This window comes from Synchiropus splendidus, chromosome 3 (genome assembly GCF_027744825.2).
Source record: "Synchiropus splendidus isolate RoL2022-P1 chromosome 3, RoL_Sspl_1.0, whole genome shotgun sequence".
Taxonomy (NCBI): Eukaryota; Metazoa; Chordata; class Actinopteri; order Syngnathiformes; family Callionymidae; genus Synchiropus; species Synchiropus splendidus.
The window spans coordinates 18,220,931-18,238,211 of record NC_071336.1 but is presented as its reverse complement, the minus strand read 5'-3'; the positions used below and the strand labels follow the sequence as shown (position 1 = coordinate 18,238,211).

At 41.5% G+C, this 17,281-nt stretch overlaps 1 protein-coding gene across 9 annotated transcripts in view; it reads right to left on the bottom strand.

Moving 5' to 3' along the window:
- Nucleotides 1-4,503: 4,503 nt before the first annotated feature.
- The window catches only part of vipr1b (vasoactive intestinal peptide receptor 1b), a 40,917-nt gene continuing 28,139 nt past the window's right edge, over nucleotides 4,504-17,281 (bottom strand). For all 9 annotated transcript variants that reach the window (XM_053859022.1, XM_053859026.1, XM_053859028.1 and 6 more), the window contains 7 exons: nucleotides 15,823-15,976; nucleotides 15,649-15,709; nucleotides 15,465-15,537; nucleotides 13,589-13,680; nucleotides 12,817-12,946; nucleotides 12,209-12,250; nucleotides 4,504-7,289 (listed from right to left, as the gene is read on the bottom strand). In XM_053859022.1, coding sequence (XP_053714997.1) covers nucleotides 7,098-7,289; nucleotides 12,209-12,250; nucleotides 12,817-12,946; nucleotides 13,589-13,680; nucleotides 15,465-15,537; nucleotides 15,649-15,709; nucleotides 15,823-15,976 — 744 coding nt within the window. In that variant the 3' untranslated portion in view covers nucleotides 4,504-7,097. The remainder of the gene's footprint in view (nucleotides 7,290-12,208; nucleotides 12,251-12,816; nucleotides 12,947-13,588; nucleotides 13,681-15,464; nucleotides 15,538-15,648; nucleotides 15,710-15,822; nucleotides 15,977-17,281) is intronic.

Genomic DNA, 17,281 nt, shown 5'->3' with positions numbered 1-17,281 from the left:
CATGCCCCATGATGGTGCTTCCCCCTGCATTGCTTGACTCAACTCTGATGGTTGTGTTGTTTATTTTTTCAAAAGAAATGCTCCAGGCCAAGACCACTCATATTCTGCGGAGCTCCACAGGGGAACTCACAAGCAGCGTATGATGCGGGGGCAGCAGTTCATCCAAACCCACTGTCTTTTTTTGCTTGAGTGAGACTTGGGATTTTGTTGGGTGACGTTTTATCATTCATTCTTGACGATTCATTTGTCATTTATCTTGTTTGTTTGCAGATATTTGAATACATTAGTTGGAAATTCAGCTTTATAATTCCGAGCCCATTTGTTGCTGGTGCTTTGAACTTGAGACCTGTGGGCCACACCTGGATGTGATCCTACCGAGCAACTCATTTCGGTGTTTCATTGGAAATAAAGCACTCCCTCCACTCATACCACCGATCCCATAATGTGCTCCGATAGTTGAAACTTTTAAGATTCAAAGGTTCTTATCAAATGTGTTCATGATTGGAAATTGTCACAGAAAATACAAGCCTAGTTCCTCCACATCCAAGACAATACTTGTCTCTGGCAGTGAACTTGACTGGTCCGCGTACATTCTTGCTCTGTGTTATTTGAGTTCCATCAACTCTCCAGGGTCATAATAAGCGCCGGTCTTCACTGGAGTAATTCTGCAACTGTTGCCTGGACAGCTGATGTCATAATTTATATTTCCTTCTGTGTAAAGTGTCCAACAGTTGTATTCAAAATGAGCTGCCACTCTAGTGCCTGCCGTCAACACGTCCTTACATCTTATTGACACAACTCCTTTTGAAAGCTTTGAAGTCCAGCTCTCTGCAGTCTTGTCAGAGAAAGAAGATACGTTCAACAGAAGAGGAACCAGGACATGCTGGGGAGGGCAGTCTTAATCCAATCAGCCACTCATGAAGTGTGTCCCGTGCCGAGCTGTAAAAAGGGTTATAAATAAAAGAGGCTTTGGAAAAAGGCCTGAGAGTCTATCTCTCTCTATCTCTATGAGAGGGGGACATCACTGCAATGTCTCGTGTAGAGGTTTTCCATGCATGTGATGGTGGATGACACTGGATCTGGACATCTTTTCCTGCCACAAGACAGCAAGTCTCTGGACGTCTGGACCATGGACCTCAGCTCAGTCTCCTTCCATCACCTTTATCTATCCTCATGTTGTTGTCTCTTTGGCTGGTCCCCTATCCTGTGTTGGTACCACAAACCATTTTCACCAGATTCACTGAGACCACATACATAAATGTAATGTTGTTGAGCTATCTTGAGAATCTCCAACAACTCAAGTCGTCTCTTAAGTGGTTGAGGAGAGAAGGACCAACAAATCACTGGTGAAAGTGAAATACGTGCTGACACGAGTTAACAATCTGCTTTTGTCCATCGCCGTGCAACATTTGTAGACACACATCTCTTCATTGTTTCCATCATGGATTCCTCTGGTGTTTACTTTAACTTCCTGACCTGGACCATCAATTGGAAAAAGTTCTAGATGGAGGAAATACTTGGGCACTTGAGTTGAGACTTAAAGTGCTTAATGTACTCTGCAATTTTTAAACACATGCCAAGTCACCAGCTGGAGAAGAAAAAAAAATGAACAATCCGGTACCAAGTCTTAACAGGGGGCAACATAAATATTGCTTTTAGCTGTTGGTCGTTGTTTTTTGAACAAAGATAGTGCTAAAATCAGCCACACAAGAGATGCCCCTTTTTTGAATTCCCTTCCACTGTTGGTGTTGTTGAGACCACTGAATCTGAGACAGACACCAGAGCACACAAAGACTGAGACAAGAACAAGGTTAGACTGAAAACAAAGTATATATAGAGTATATAACCACCATGATTGGTAGAGGTAATTGTATTACATTACATTAATGTTGCATTTACAGCTGGCTTGACACTCGCAGTCCAAGCTCTCTCTTTTCTCTCCTGTGACTCAAGGTTCATTAATGGGCACAAGGGTAGCAATGAATAAATGACAGCATCGGTGGCCTCAACAAAAGGTCCAGGATATGCAGTCAATGCAGAGACATGACCAAGAACTTAAAGTCCTGAGCCCGAAACCAGTCTTGAATACTACAACACAACTATCTTTGGAATATTCCAGATTCACAGTAGTTCTGAACACTTTTTTTCTGCTTATTTGAAAGCACCCTGTTGAACTCCATGGATCACAACATTGATATGAATTAGTGGTGTAAACATACACACTACATTATTTAATTTTATAAAACATATTCAAAGCTCTTCACATGAAATGAGTGGCCAGATTTGGCCCCTGGACCCTAAGTTTGATACATGAGTGGAAGTACTGGTTTAAAAGCAAAACAGTGGGTGGACTCCACTCCACCAAATGAGACGCTTCCAGATGTAAATACAATACTAGCAGCTCTCCCCGACAACAGTGGTGAAGACATGAGTCATGTGTTCCATAGGTTTGCTGTGTGTCTCAGTCCCATGTGAGATCCTGTGTTTGTCTAAGCGTGTATACAAGGCAGGTTAAACATGGTTTGAGAAAGTGTGTGTTCGCCGCCGTCTCAGGATACTGACTGATAACTGTGTGTTTGGGTGTTTGCACTTTGAAGACTCTCAAAGTCCAAATGGTGCATTGCTGCTAAGTGAGTGCTGCACTAAAGGAAAACACCTCTTAAACCAGGTTAACATTGTTTCACTTATGTTGCTTCATAAATACGTTTCTACAATAAAATCACTTTGATAAAATATTTATTTAAGTAGCTTCCACACTGACTGTGGCACCCTGCAGGAGAACCCGCTTTTTAATCAAAATCAAGTTGGAGCGTGAAAGGCACTGCCAATGTGCGCATTCTTCCTATTTGTCGCATGAATATTTAACCAGTGTCATGAATATTACACATCGCTCGACGGCTCAACGGCACCTGGATCACTCTTGAACAGTCACAAAGAATCTAAAAATACTGTGCCTGACAGCTGCCCAAATCTCCAGACCTGTGTGATTCATTTCATCACCAGGTCTGCAATAAATAACTAATAAGATTTATTACACAAGCTGCCACTTTCAGGGAGGCAACTCCAATATTTGCACAGATGACTGTGCCTCGAAGGAGAAGTCTTGTCTTGTGCTCAGATTTCTTCTTCAAGGATTGAGGAAAAGCAGATTCAGGCGGAGGGGGGGATTCCCCTCTTCCAACAGGCTGATGAGACAAAATTGTGTCTGATGAGCACAGTGGGAAGTCAGGGGAATGTCTTGACAGCAAATGTGTGAGACGACACCTAGAGCGGTTCATTCTCACATCAAAACAATCCATCCATCCTGACGGACTGATAACGGGAGAGAGAGGATGAAAAAGAAGACGTTGTGCTTCAAGGAGCAAGGATGTTTGGTTCAGGCAAGCGCTGAAATACACAGGCTTGTTTTGAAACACCAGGAGGAAAGACAGCCAGATTTCATATTTACCCTCCAAATAATTGCTTCCTGATGAAAAATTCATCGTTGCTTTTCACACTTTGCAAATGAGTAATCACAAGTTTGTCTTGAGCAGGTGATTTGGATCCCTCTCTACCATGCATACTATAAAGCGGCATCCCAGCTGTCATCAAAGTGATGCACTTTTCTGCAGCCACTGATTATTTTAAACAGCTAAAGGAAAGTTCTTCAAACACTCATTCACCTCACTTTAACTTAAACACAGACCTCTCTCTCTCTCTCTCTCTCTCTCTCTCTCTCTCTATATATATATATATATATATATATATATATATATATATATATATGGAGACTTGTCTTGGAGAATTATTCATAATCTGGTGGTATTTAAGGCAGAAGCAGTTCAGAGAAAACATACAGTCGTAGCATTTGTCCTGCACTCTCTTTATGACCCCTTTAAACGTCGGTCTGACCCCAACGGTTTCGTATTCAAACCTAAAAACGTAAACCAAAGTTGGTCCAGAACTGTATGTCCATTGACTCATTTTACTCTATAACCCACCAATATTCATTCAATGATTTACTTTCTAGGACAATAGGGAGACCCTACACTTGCTACATCAGGCAAGAGGTGATGGACACCCACCCTGGACAGCTCTTGTGTTCACTACAGGTCACATATAGGCAGACACCGCCTCACACACTCAGTGTAGTGTAGTTATCCATTTAGCTGGATATTTTTTCAGTGAGTTCAGTTGTGGGTTGCTTCAAGATAAAGTCACATAGAGATCTTCTTACAGTCTCCACTGGTAAGACAATGAGGCTGAGTACATATATATATATATATATATATATATATATATATATATATATATGCATTAACATTTTAATAAACATTTCCAGAGGATATTAAAGAAGGTGAGGCTGTGATAAACCTGTAAATCTCTGAAAAGCCTGCATGTCAGGTAGCACTTATTAAAAGTGCGACGCTAAGTTACTGAGAATTCAGTGTCTCTGGAACAAAGTGTGCTCATTAGGAAACAATTTCAGCAGGTAATGTGTTTATTATGAGTTTTTAACCTCATTGCACTGTCTATTTCCATGCTGAACAATAACCCACTCTTATTTGCATTTTATGAAAAAAATCACAAAGCACCTTGTATCAAAATGAAGCGTCGATTTATGTGTTCACAGATAAGTAACGACTGTACATTCCTACAGCAGAGTCACAGTACACGTGAACAAACACAATATCCAGTTTAAACATCAGAGGGCTGTTTTCATGTCATTCCAGTTTTATTGCAGTCTGTTCTGGTTAGTTGATGGCAGTATTTTATCAGAAACAAATACATTATTTACTGTGACAGCAGACAGTAGTGATGGAAATATTATCATTGATTTGTAAGTCTGACATCTTAGTCAAATAAATATTCCATATGTACTAAAATATAAATAGATAAGACACAGTTCCTCCTTCAGCTTCCATCATAATAACTGCAAACAATATTATTCCTTTCGCACAGGATTATCCTGCCAGTTCACGAGGAGGAAAAACATCATTACAACAACAGGCGTGATATGTACAAAAGCACCTGGTTTTGAACTGCTTACACATTTTACATTCACCACCATGTGAGGAATGCTCTGCGACATCAAACATTTAAATCAGTAAGTTATTATTGAGATTACATGGTGAAATTGTGACCAAATACAGGAAGTGCTTTGCGGGCGTGTATTAAATGTGAGCTCGCGGCCTGTTAGTGGTACATAGTTGTATAGTATTAGTATAACAAATAAATGTTTTCTTGTTTGTGTTCTGCCAAGGTAACAAGCGAAACTAAAAGTCAGTTTGTGTAATTTGTCATTTAAGACTTCTCACATTTAAACTCCCACAGCTGTCAGTGACAGTGGCGAGTAGAGAGATACTTATAGTTGCTAGCTTGATCACGCGTGTCACTACACCTGAAAAGCACAGCGAGGGAATAGATGTGGCAGGGCCAGCAGTCATTGTCAAGTCGCTTCGCTTCACTCTGTAGTTGGCCTCCCGCGACACGTCAGGTCCGATAAAATGACGAAGTTTCCACACGACACGATTAAACAGGAATGACACAACCTTTGTAGACACGACTTCAGTCTATGCACTAAGCTAATGCCCACTTAGGCAATATTTCACTAAACGGTCAAACGTTTATGTTCTCCAAATATGATCATTACAGTCCTGGCAAGACTCATCGAGATCGAGAGGATTGAATTTGTTTGATAATGATAAAAACATTTTTGGCTGCAGCCAATGGCAACTGATCAAAACAATAAATACACAGGCTGAAAAAGTGCTGGTCACAAAAGATGCGACCTTAAGTGACAGTGCAGCAAAGGGCTTTTTTTTTCTTTTTTCGATTCACTGAAACATCTTGATCCAAGCTATTACAGTCTCACCTCATCATTATATACCCTGCATGGAAACAATAAATAAATGATACAAGAAATACTGTGTTGAACATAGAGGACCAAGTGGGTCAGTTTAGTTAAATAACAAACAAAATGGTTTGCCAGTTGGGTAATACATTTGACAGGCAGTTGCAATGAGAGTTAAAATATTTTTGTCAGTCAACAGGGGGTTTGGCAGTGACTCTGATCATTCGGGCACATGTTTACTACCATGAGGCTGTGATGATGGAGGACATCCCGGACAAGTTGTTAGTCCTTGGCAGGGAAACTTGAGAGCAACCAGATGCACAGTGACCGATTAACTTTTACATGTTTTTGGGCTGCGCCCACAGGAAACGCTCTCAAGCACATGGTGCTCATAAGGTTCCCTAGAAACCCAGAGTTGCCTCTGAGTGGAACTGATCCTTCTTGTTGTGGGGCTGCAGCTCAATCACTGAGGCCCGAAAACATCGATCGAATTACCTCGCGTTTAATATGAACTCAAGCTGGGCTCACAGTTGCAGTTAAAAGGCCTCATATGGCCCGTGGTTTCTTCACGTTGCTGCTCACTTTGACACTGAGGTTTATTGGTTTATTAGCAACAGGATGCAATGATCTTGTCAGACAAGATTGACAATATTGCGCTGAGGAAGAAAATGAAAGGAAATTTGGGACTCCACGTCACGGCTTGGTAATGAGCAGTTTCTTATTTTTTACTATTATTTATTTGTCCTTCTGGTGAAACACATCGTATCGATTGATGCCGTAATTTCGGCGTAAGATTAGAAAAGCCTGACTCTTGTCGCACCAAATGCAAATCTTAAACCACTGATACTGTCTTTCATTTCGCCTCGGCGGCTCATTAGCAGAATATAAATGAGGGGATTTTCTGTGTTGTTCTAATGGAAATTAGAACGTATGCAAGGATCGAACGTATGCTGCTGTCATTCACGTGTCCACGCCTAAATAATGGCTAGCTTTTGCCGCTGTTGGTGTCTGATCACACAGGCCATTTAATTACAAGTCAGCCTCAAATCCACCTTTAGGTTACATGAACATGTGCACCCACTCACGAGAAGCAACACTTAAGAAGATGACTACCATCCTGATGGGCTTCGGGAGAGTGAAATGATGTATCGTCTCCCGTGGTCTGACGTTGGCTCCTCTGACTGCGTGAAACAAAATGAGTCCATGTTTTGACTTCCAGAGGACGCATGGCAAGAGGGAATGTTCATGTGCCACAGACTGGGAGTCAAATGGACGACACGTCATCATGACATGAGGAGGAACCATGGTGAGTTTTGGGGCTGCACCGCGTCAACATGGTGATCTGTGTGCTGAAGTTGTTGCTGCTGCCGATAGACGGATGCTGATATTTTGTGTCTGAGCTCATGTATCTCTGCAAGTGCCACCGCCGCCACTTCCTCTTCACCTCTGCCTGCACCTGTGAATGAATGGAGCAGAGAGAGTGTTAAAACATCATCATGTTGTTACACCACATAGTCAATCTCACACAAACAGAACATCCTCATGAGCAGGTGCTTTGGACAACTGAGCACTACCAAGAAGCAGCTGCTCTCAAACCTCTGAGAAGTTATGAGAAGGAAAGAGGGGTAGTAAACAATGTAAAATGATTTTGCTATCTGATTTCAATGGGTCCAGCTTTGTTGAAAGTAATGAATACCATGTTTTATGACTAAGGCGTGATATAAAAGATGGGCAAAAACAATGCAACAGTATCTCTGTCGTCCAGAGCCAGCTCACCTCATGAAATGCTCTACCAGATTACAATCTGTAACGGTTGTGAGGGGCCATCATCAAAAGAAAGACAGCGATGACAACAAAACGTGACGAATAAATATCCAAAATATATACTTAAGTAACAAGGACAAAATGGACCCAAAAGATGAAATGTAATGAAAGATGAATATACACCAACTATGGAATAGACGTTCAAGATAAAAAGGCAATGTATATCAAATCAAGAAACACTAAAATAGCCAATGAAAAAAATAAAGTTTTAGTCGAAAAACAAAAAATATGCTGTGTTTACTGCTGAAGTGGTGGTGGTGACTAAAAGAGAAAGAACAAAAAAGGCAGAAAAATTAGGACATATTAGTTATAGTTTTAGTCTGACATCAAATGGGCCACGAAAATACAGGCATCGGGCCGCATATGGCCATATACCATCAACGGTCTCAAACAGATCAACAACTGCTCTCCCAAGGAGGACGAAACAGGCTGAAGCAGACAAATTCTTGTCCTGTTGAGGTCGGCTGTAGAGGCTTTACCATAATTTTTGGAATAAAAATACCACATTCATCATGCAGCAGATATTTTGCTTGCCTGAGGTGAAAAAAATGAAGTTGTACAATATTATTTTGTCTCCAACAGCATTTGGCATTGGTCACCAAGCCCCACACAAACATGAAATAAAAGGGCAAACAATGTTGGTGTTTTATTGGACCGCATCCGACCCGATTCTGATCCAGGATATAAGTCAGGCCATCCCTACCTGAAACACAAAAAGCTGGATCCTAATCTAATACCTGAATGTGACCAAATCAATAAAGGCAATCAAAATTTGTCTTAAAATGAGACCTCTATTGATTTCACCGAGGGGGCAGGGAGCGTGAGGTGCTGAAGCTAATCCGAATGGGAATGACTTTGTTCACGGCTGTTGGTTAATATGTACGCACAAATGAGCTGCCAAGACTTTTGTGTTTCCTGTCCTGCCTAGCAATTAAACAGTTCATCAACCTTGCTTGACTTTTGTTCTAACATTATGTGTAGTTTATTCTAGACGTGTTTTACAGCTACAAATGTACCCACAGGTGCAGGACAGCTCGACAGGCTGTCGAAACGGTGAGACAGCTGGTGAGACCTCTTTCAGTCAGCAGAGTAATAAATGTACTCTTCCAGTTCTATTGTGTATCTTCTGTTATTATTCAGCCACTGCTGCTACAGAGAGCAAGACAGCGCGAGTAAGTGGAATGTGCGTCAGAGGACGTCACTTCCAACCAAGCCAACCACTACAAGCATTGATCCTCAGTGAAACAACTGCCTCAATACATCAGTGCATTTTATGGGAAGAGACGTATTGAGCTCTCTCTCACCACTTTGTCTAATTAATGATGGTGTTGTTTCAGTGCACAGCTGAATTTTTATTGGTAAACCAGATTCACCGATCAATCAGACAGGCATGTCAACATGTTAATGTTGTCAGTATTAACAACTTGAAGATACATGTTGTCTGGATAGTGCAACCATCATTTGTGGTGGGTGAGTATCATTTTAGCACAGAGACAGAAAGCTCAAAACAAACACCTCAGACCCACCAGGGCTCTCAAGCACAAATGATCTCTTGGTATATTCTATGATCAGGTTTTGAAGGATGAACCTATTTCAGGAAGAATTAAAAACTGAAAGGGCATTACACTTTTTTTATCGCCCTCTAGTTTGTTACAAACGCTGCAGATTTATTATTTTAAATTCCTATTGTCTTCATAATAGCGTCTCCATTTTCCTCGCACCCCTAAAGTGACCATATGTGAATCCCACAGTTACCATAAGAGGAAGACCAAATATTATCCAGCTGCCAAGATTTAAGGACACCTGAAAATTGTTCTTGATTCAAATTCAGCCAGCATACAGCCGTCTCTGCGATTGAATCTGGGAACAAACCTAATACGTCCACAGAGAGCCTCTGCAGGCATCACTGCTCTGCTCCCGGCCAAAGTGCTGTGCTTTTTTATGATGCTCCCACCCAGCGAGGAGCTTCGAAGAAAAAGAGAAGCAGCTTCAGTGACAAGGGCCGATGACTCATCCTCATGGCAGCGGCATCCAACTTTCTCAAGTATAATGATCTTAACGTTGCGGCAGGGCCATAAGGTGATTAAATCTAACCTAAGTGTTCCAGGACTTTCATCACTGCGACATGTCACGGTTCTACTTGTAGTAAAATCTAAACCTATGCTAACCCTGGTCCAGCTGCAGACTGAATAGGGAGATGGAACAGCACTAACCCCAGTCCTAGACTTACCCACAACTAACTTGGTGATTCCTGTTTGCAGTGGGGTAATACTGAAGAGTGGAACTGGACCGTTATGAGCTTCAGTACATTTCTGCAGATACAACTTTACTCGTAAAACCTGTAAAATCATCCGAGCCACACAACTGCCAGATTTGATTTAAGTTTTCATTATTTTGTGTATGGTTGAATAACAAAGGCTTTGTTTGGCCTGCTCTCAGTGAAATGTCGAGTCTTAATGAAGATGAAGATTTTTGTTTGTGTGGGTTTACTCCACATTCACAGGATTTTGAGGACCTTAATGGTCCACGCCAGTGGGTGTGAGTCATTGTCTGCTCCTGTTTAATGAGCGACTGACCTGTCCGTGACCATGTCAGTTAATAGACAATCACTACATTAATTACTGTCCTGAAGCTGCCAAGCAATTTAAAAAGTACTGCAACATGAGGCTTCCGATGGAGTCCAATGGCACCAGTCTCCCACCATTCTAGGACGAAGACACTGTAATTGATACTTCCTTTTTTAGATGCCTTGTTGATGCAGTGAATTGTTGGAAATATTCACACAATGCACAAAATCAATGCACCAGTCTGCTCTGTTGAGCTCTTCAATGTGAATTTTAAATTTATTTCAATAGATTACATTTTTTAATCTCCATCATCGCACTAAAGCTGAGTTGACATTTTGTAACTGTTCTAAATATCACCGAAAGGAAGATTTCATTAACACAAGAGCGGCCAGTATTACTTTCCTCATGCAAACAACAACCCAACAGATACAGTCAAGAACAATAAACTCTGAGGCAGTGAAAAGGCCCAGAACATGCTAAAGGCATGCATTGTAATAACATTCTAAACATTGTTGAGTGCTCGTGTTAATAAAATTATAATAATAAAATAGTAATAGTAATAATAAAATAGTAATAGTAATAATAAAATTAGTTTTCATTAATCACATGTTAACTCATCTTTATAGAGTGGTTGTTTAACATATTTTTAAATATATTTTTTTAATTGATTAAAATGAATTATTGGCACAATGGTTGCGTTTTCAGGCTGTGCTGTCTCTGCACAAATATCAAATACAATACAATACGGTTCTCGACCACAATCTGTTCCAGACGGCCGTTCGAGAAGCGATTTGTTTGAAATCTGAATAGATTTTTCCCATTACAATTAATGGAAAAAGAACTAATGCATTCCAAGCCTTAACATAGGCTTTTGTGGAAGTGAATGTAGAGTGTCTGCTGCAGGTGCGCTGCATGTGGGAGGGGTTGCCGAGTGACTGACGTCGCTCCAGAAGTGAAGAGGTGCCCGGTGTGTGTCCAGCTCTGAATGTGCGCTTCTGTGCAGTTTGGCTGTGACAAAGTCATTAACCAAGTAACGCTCTGTCCCAGACTCGCCTCATCCCTGTCCCAGCTCCAGCCGACAACAGGATATCAAACCCTGGAGTGGGCGCTCCAGCCTCGGAGGTGTGGAGAGCGAGCACCTCCCCTGTGACACTCTACCACGGTCCAGTGCGAAGACAGGAAAGGTTTTACACCTCAATATGAAGAAGTCAGTTAATGTAGCTAACGGGACACGTCTGCATACAGAGGCTGCGTTATACACAGTAACAATACAGTAAGTGTGTCGTGAGTCAGCTGATCGGCCCGCGCAGGTTATGTTTTTTCCGGCTTTTATCGGGGGCATTCGAGTTCTGGATTTTCGTTCGATATCCGAAGCAAAAAAATCTTGAAATTTTTGTTCGAACTGGATCCGATCCGATCAGGAAGAATTCTCATTGGCTGTGACCCAGGCACTTTCGGTGGAAACGAAAGGTAGTGGACTACCCGACGGCAATCTTAGAGCAAAATTGTGCTTCAGGAAGTGCATGTAAGACGTCAAGTTTACACCTACCAAAGCAACAGTTCACCATAAAAAATCTGTCATAAATAATCAAGGTAGTCCATTAGAGCAGGAGTCTCTTTGCTCTGGGTGTGGCCCCAATGGCGCACCTGATCTTTGTCTGACGTGAGATAGTTAGAAAACTCTGTAGAAGTGAATTCCTGTGGAAGGATTCCAGACTCGCCTATCGTCTCTGGCAGAGCCACCCATTCCAGTTTAAGGGGTTTAGTTACCCCTGCTTTAGAGCAATAGCGCTCAAGTACAGATTCTATAATTGTTTGTGAAAATAAGAATGAGGAAGAAGAAGAACGTTGGAAAACATTCAGTAGAAATAAAAGGTGAGAGGCAGCGCGAGCAGTAAACAGCGGCAGGGATATTAATAACACAGAGCTGGAGCCTTTCTCCTGTGGGATGTGAGTGTTTACAGAAACAGTGAGTGGTACTGACCTCTCCATTAAGGAAACAGTAGAGAACTGCCACCACAAATCCCTGCGGCGGAAAAAGAAGAAGCTAATTAGTTGACAAAGTTGATTTGTGAAATGTATTTAACATTTGGATGAGGCTTAACTGGGTGGAATGATGGGCAAAGAGGCTGCAAAACAATACACACACACTAATGTCTTTAGTATGACTGACACCTCACACACCCCCCAACCATCAGCAGCTCCAGACAAGACCCAATGTATATTGGATCCAGCCCAGAGCGGCGATGATAGTCCACACTTATACAAAGGAGAGAACTGTGCACTTGAGCCTGGAGGACCAAAGTGACCATTCCAAGGTAGAAATATACACAGTTTGGTTGGAAAGAAAAGATGATTTGAACAAGAGATAATAAACTAATGTTGAATTGGATTTAACACAACATGTTATTTCATTTAGAAGACTTCTATGTAACAACTACCAATGAAGTTACATCTGTGATTGATTTAATGAATAAATAAATGTTGGTATAAAACGATGTCTTCTTTTAATTAAACATAGACATAAAAGATAAAGGCTACCATCACAACAAATATGAAACAAATATGATCAAAGTGAGGAAAAGACCTTACCTGAAATGACCCCAGAATCAAATCGAAAACCAGGCGTAGCTCTGTTTTCACCTGCTCTGGGATGAACGCAAACACGATGAAATTGATTCCAAAGAGAGGAATCAGCAGCAGAGTTGATTTTGCCAGCCTCCTACAAACATAAATGATAAAAAAAAAATCATCATAATTATGCATTTCACCCCCATGAAAGAGTGAAGGGGAAATAACCAGCTTGAATGTGTCGGTGGGAAATAGCGGCTACATTACGGCCGGCTTATGAGGTGCTCTTCATCACGGAGAAAAAACATTTCAGCAGACAGCTATATGTCTGTGGAAGCGCCTGCCAGGGGAGCTTTTAGTTTGCACCAGCGCTGAAGGGGATGGGTTTCTACTTTAACATCCAAAATGATCGATTCACTCATCCTTCACGCATCACTCAAAGAAAAAAAACTTCAAAGGGAATGTGCCACAGACAGAGGAAACGGGAAAGCACTTTGATCTGGGGTTTGGGATGTGATGTTGATGTTGTTTGACTGGTGCGTGTAAGAGTTTATGTGAAGACTGGGAGGTTAACTGGTCAAGGATGTTGAAAATGTCTGAGTTGAAGAAGTTGTGAACAAGGTAAATAGAAATGAAAATAAAAATTGTGATATGGTGTTGTATGTAAAATATTCCTTTGTCAACATGTGACAAAAATACAGTAATGTTTTAAAATAGTAAATCATTTATTGCAAATATTTAATAGCGTACCCAGCCAGAAAGAAAACTTCCAGTGCTCATGAAAGGTACTTACGAGTACTGGTTGGACTCATTTCTTCCAATATCTGGACAGTTGATCTTCTGACGGAGTATTCGAATGATGCAGATAAAGAGAATGAAGTTCATCTGCGGACAAAGCCTGAGCGTCAGCAGGAGAGAACGCTGGTGAAAGTAAAAAGGTCAACACAAGACTAATCAAGGATGAATGATGAATTATTCATCACCGATGTTGTCATGGAGTTACGGTTCCATGGTGAAACCGCGCCATACAAACCTGGCAACACAGCTCTCAAATAGATTCGTCGAAATGCTTGTTATTAGCAGCATCAACAGACCTTGTGAAAAAATAAGGTTCATTTTTTATAGTCTTCTTTCAAGGAGGAACTCAGTGATACATCAAACATCATTTCTCTGCGGGAATAAGCAGGAAGAATGTGATGTTCCCAGTCTTATAAAAGATGATAAAAATTGATATTTGATCAAGTCAGTGTTCAGTCTCTCCACTTGTCGTGTTCAGCTGCCAGTAGAATCATTTGGTTGCAGAACTTTTGCTTGTTCCGGTTTTGAACCTATGTAACTAGTATAGATTCTGATTATGGTGCACCTTCTGACTGACTTTGTTGTTGACAACACCACGAGAAGTAAGACATATGTATTAGATGTCTTCTCTATTATGTACAGTTATGTACAGAGTTAGATAGATATATATAGCAAGATCAAGTGTAACACATAAAGTGTGACTGAATGATCCATCCTTCCATTTCAGAGTAATTTAGTTTAAATAATGAGGCTACACATTATGTTATCCTGAACATGATCGTTTGTTTTGTGACATCGAGCCTCTTGCCCATGTTTCCGCAAGGGATCATGAAGTTGATGAGGCACAATGTTTGTGAGAGTGCTCAGTTGTCTGGATCATCACGCATCACGGTGGAGTGAATGGAGAAACTCTGAAACTGAAACTAACTATTGTCATGAAAGATGAAGGGCTGTGAGGGAGGCAGGTATTGCGGGACACAACTGAAGCTCAACCTCGAAACTTTGCCAAAGACTTGTCTTGGATCAGAACTAATCTTCACTGGAGATGCAGTTTGTGATGTGAAGATATGATTTTGAGGTCACAAACTAAAACAGCAATATCTTTTGGATGAGTGAAACTGTCAACCTCATGTTCTCAAAGACAAGGATGCAAACTGAGGAGGGAAGAAACAATCGCAACACGTAAACAGTGACAGCACGCCTCCTTCAGCGTCTCCACCGGGAGTTTGCGAGATGTCACATGGTTTTGGCCGATATAATACACTTATATGGTAAATGCAGCAGCCTGATAGCTCATGAGTCCATTTTGTTTTTATTAACAAACAGGTTTGTCAAGATGATTGACATTTATGTATCGAACTCGGCGGCACCCATGTTTGTAGTTTGCAGTTTGTAGTTCTTCTTGGCCAGGCAATGTGGACGGAGCGTTAGGAGCGAGGTAGCCATTTTGCAAACATCAAATTATTTTATTTTGATGCCAAGCTACTGTATTAGTATGTGAGATTTCATTACTGAAGAAAATGTAACTGTAGCCTCCTATTGTGAAATGTGTCAAAGCTGCATGATTGATAAGTTCCAAAACAGTACCGCTACACAGCGGGTAAACATTGTCATTGTCATATATTAAACAAGTTTTTTTTTTTTTTCATTGCTGGCACCAACATTTGGTCACTATGTCCCTTTAATTTTACAGCTCCAATATTAAACCAAGGCAACAACTTAGAGAGAACTGGCCGTCTGACTGATGGCGTTTTCTTTCTGTGCCAGCTCAGTTGTTTCAGAGACATGAGATTATGGAGTTTTAGCCACTTAATGATATGGCATTTATGTCATTTGGAGTCATAAAAGGAGCTTTGAGCTTGCGAACTCACCAGGATTGAGGCCAAAATGGGTGTTTTTATGATCCACCAGAACACATCAGTGTTCTCTATGATGTCCCAGCACCTGGCAGGACCAGACACAACAATCACGATGAGAAACCGGCTGATAGAGAGCACGGGAAAACATGCGGTTTATCCTGGATGGTGTCCAGGCTGCTTTTTATGTTTTCTTTACCCGACATCATTATAATAGGCTTTAGCAACGCTCCAAGCTGTGATGAAAATGGTCGGACCCCCTGAAAGGCAAAAACACTCCTGAGCAGACTAGTTTTACAAAAATGTCCGGTGAACTCTGCCAACAGGGGTCCAAAAATAAAGGCAAATATAAACTGCGATAACAAGTTCTCACCCCAGCCGATCAGGATGTAAGCCCAGAAATATTTCCTCTCAGAGAAGAAGGAGACGGCGAGCAGTGCATGGAGATAGAGGCCTTCCACCAGCAGCCAGAAGAAGCTGGCCATGATACAGTACTGGAAGAAGACAATCACAGCTTTGCAGCCCACCTAGCAATGGAAACAGGGGAAATGAGTCAAGCATAAATCCTCGAGGACAAAAAAGGAATCACAAACTGCATTGATTTTCTCGCGCACAGTCTTCCTGTACACGTTTAAATGGGGCAATTAAGCTTTTATGTGACTGGGTGTTAGTGATTCATGTGGCCATAACAGCAGTGTTCCTTCCGACACTCTTTAAATAACACAGACAAATCACACTCATGTAGCATTATGACTAGCTCTCCTGTCTTATGCGGGTGCCTCGTGATCCCAGCTAGCAAATAATTCAAATTGACACTGTGCATTCGGGGGTGCCGCTGCTAGCACCTGTTTACTCCCAAATGAGAGGAGAGCGATCAACATTTGAAGTTGCTTGGTACAAAAAGAACACATTTGAGACGCCAGGAATCACGAGGAGGAATTTCTGAGGAAAAGGATGTGGGTACAGGAGGAGGGACTGAGCGGCGGCTTGAGCTGTTCATGGTTGTTCTGGTGCAGACCGTATACATCTGAGTGCGAGAAAAAAAGGCATGATCCTCTCCTCCTTCGCATCTTTTATAGCCTCCTTGATATGAGTCAGCATTTTTTACTGAACAATGAATGTGCCCCTTTGAGCCCAGTCATGTTACCTTGTGTCGCTTAGCGCTGTGCACTCACCATTGTGTGACCTAGTATTTTAAGGACTTGTACTCACGTCATCATATCTCTACGTTGACGTTGGACAGACGTGGATGACAGTATAGACACACAATAGTGGACAAAATAATTTCATTAATATATATTTTTTTTCCTGGCTGGGGGACCTGCCCCCAAATACGTCTGTGCACATGTCCGGTGATTCTCATTATTTTCACGAGAAATAGTGATTCATCCTGGCTGCATGAATTCCACCTTAGAAATTCAGACAAAGTTTGCGAAAAAGGTGTCATGAATAATGTGAATAGTTTGATTTGTACGGCAGATGTTATTCAGCCTCTTAGAATATGAGCAATGTGCCACAGGGAAAGAGAAAAAAAAAACCTTTAAATGACCTCAACATTTGTCACTGCACACATTTTTATATACTTCATCTTTCAACGCCCCGGCACTAAAACAGCCACGTAGAATAGCACGATTATCTCCAGTGCTGTCGGCTGACGGCACAGCTCTCCCATCAGGATGGATGATTTCTTTCAAAATTCAGTGTGGAGATGTTGCCATTGAGTGAGCTCCACAAGGACACGCATAAATAGGTCCACACGCGTAATGGTGTGTGTGTGTTTGTGTAGAGGGGGTAGATCTGCATGCAGCCGCAAGTAGGTGTTCTGGGAAAAG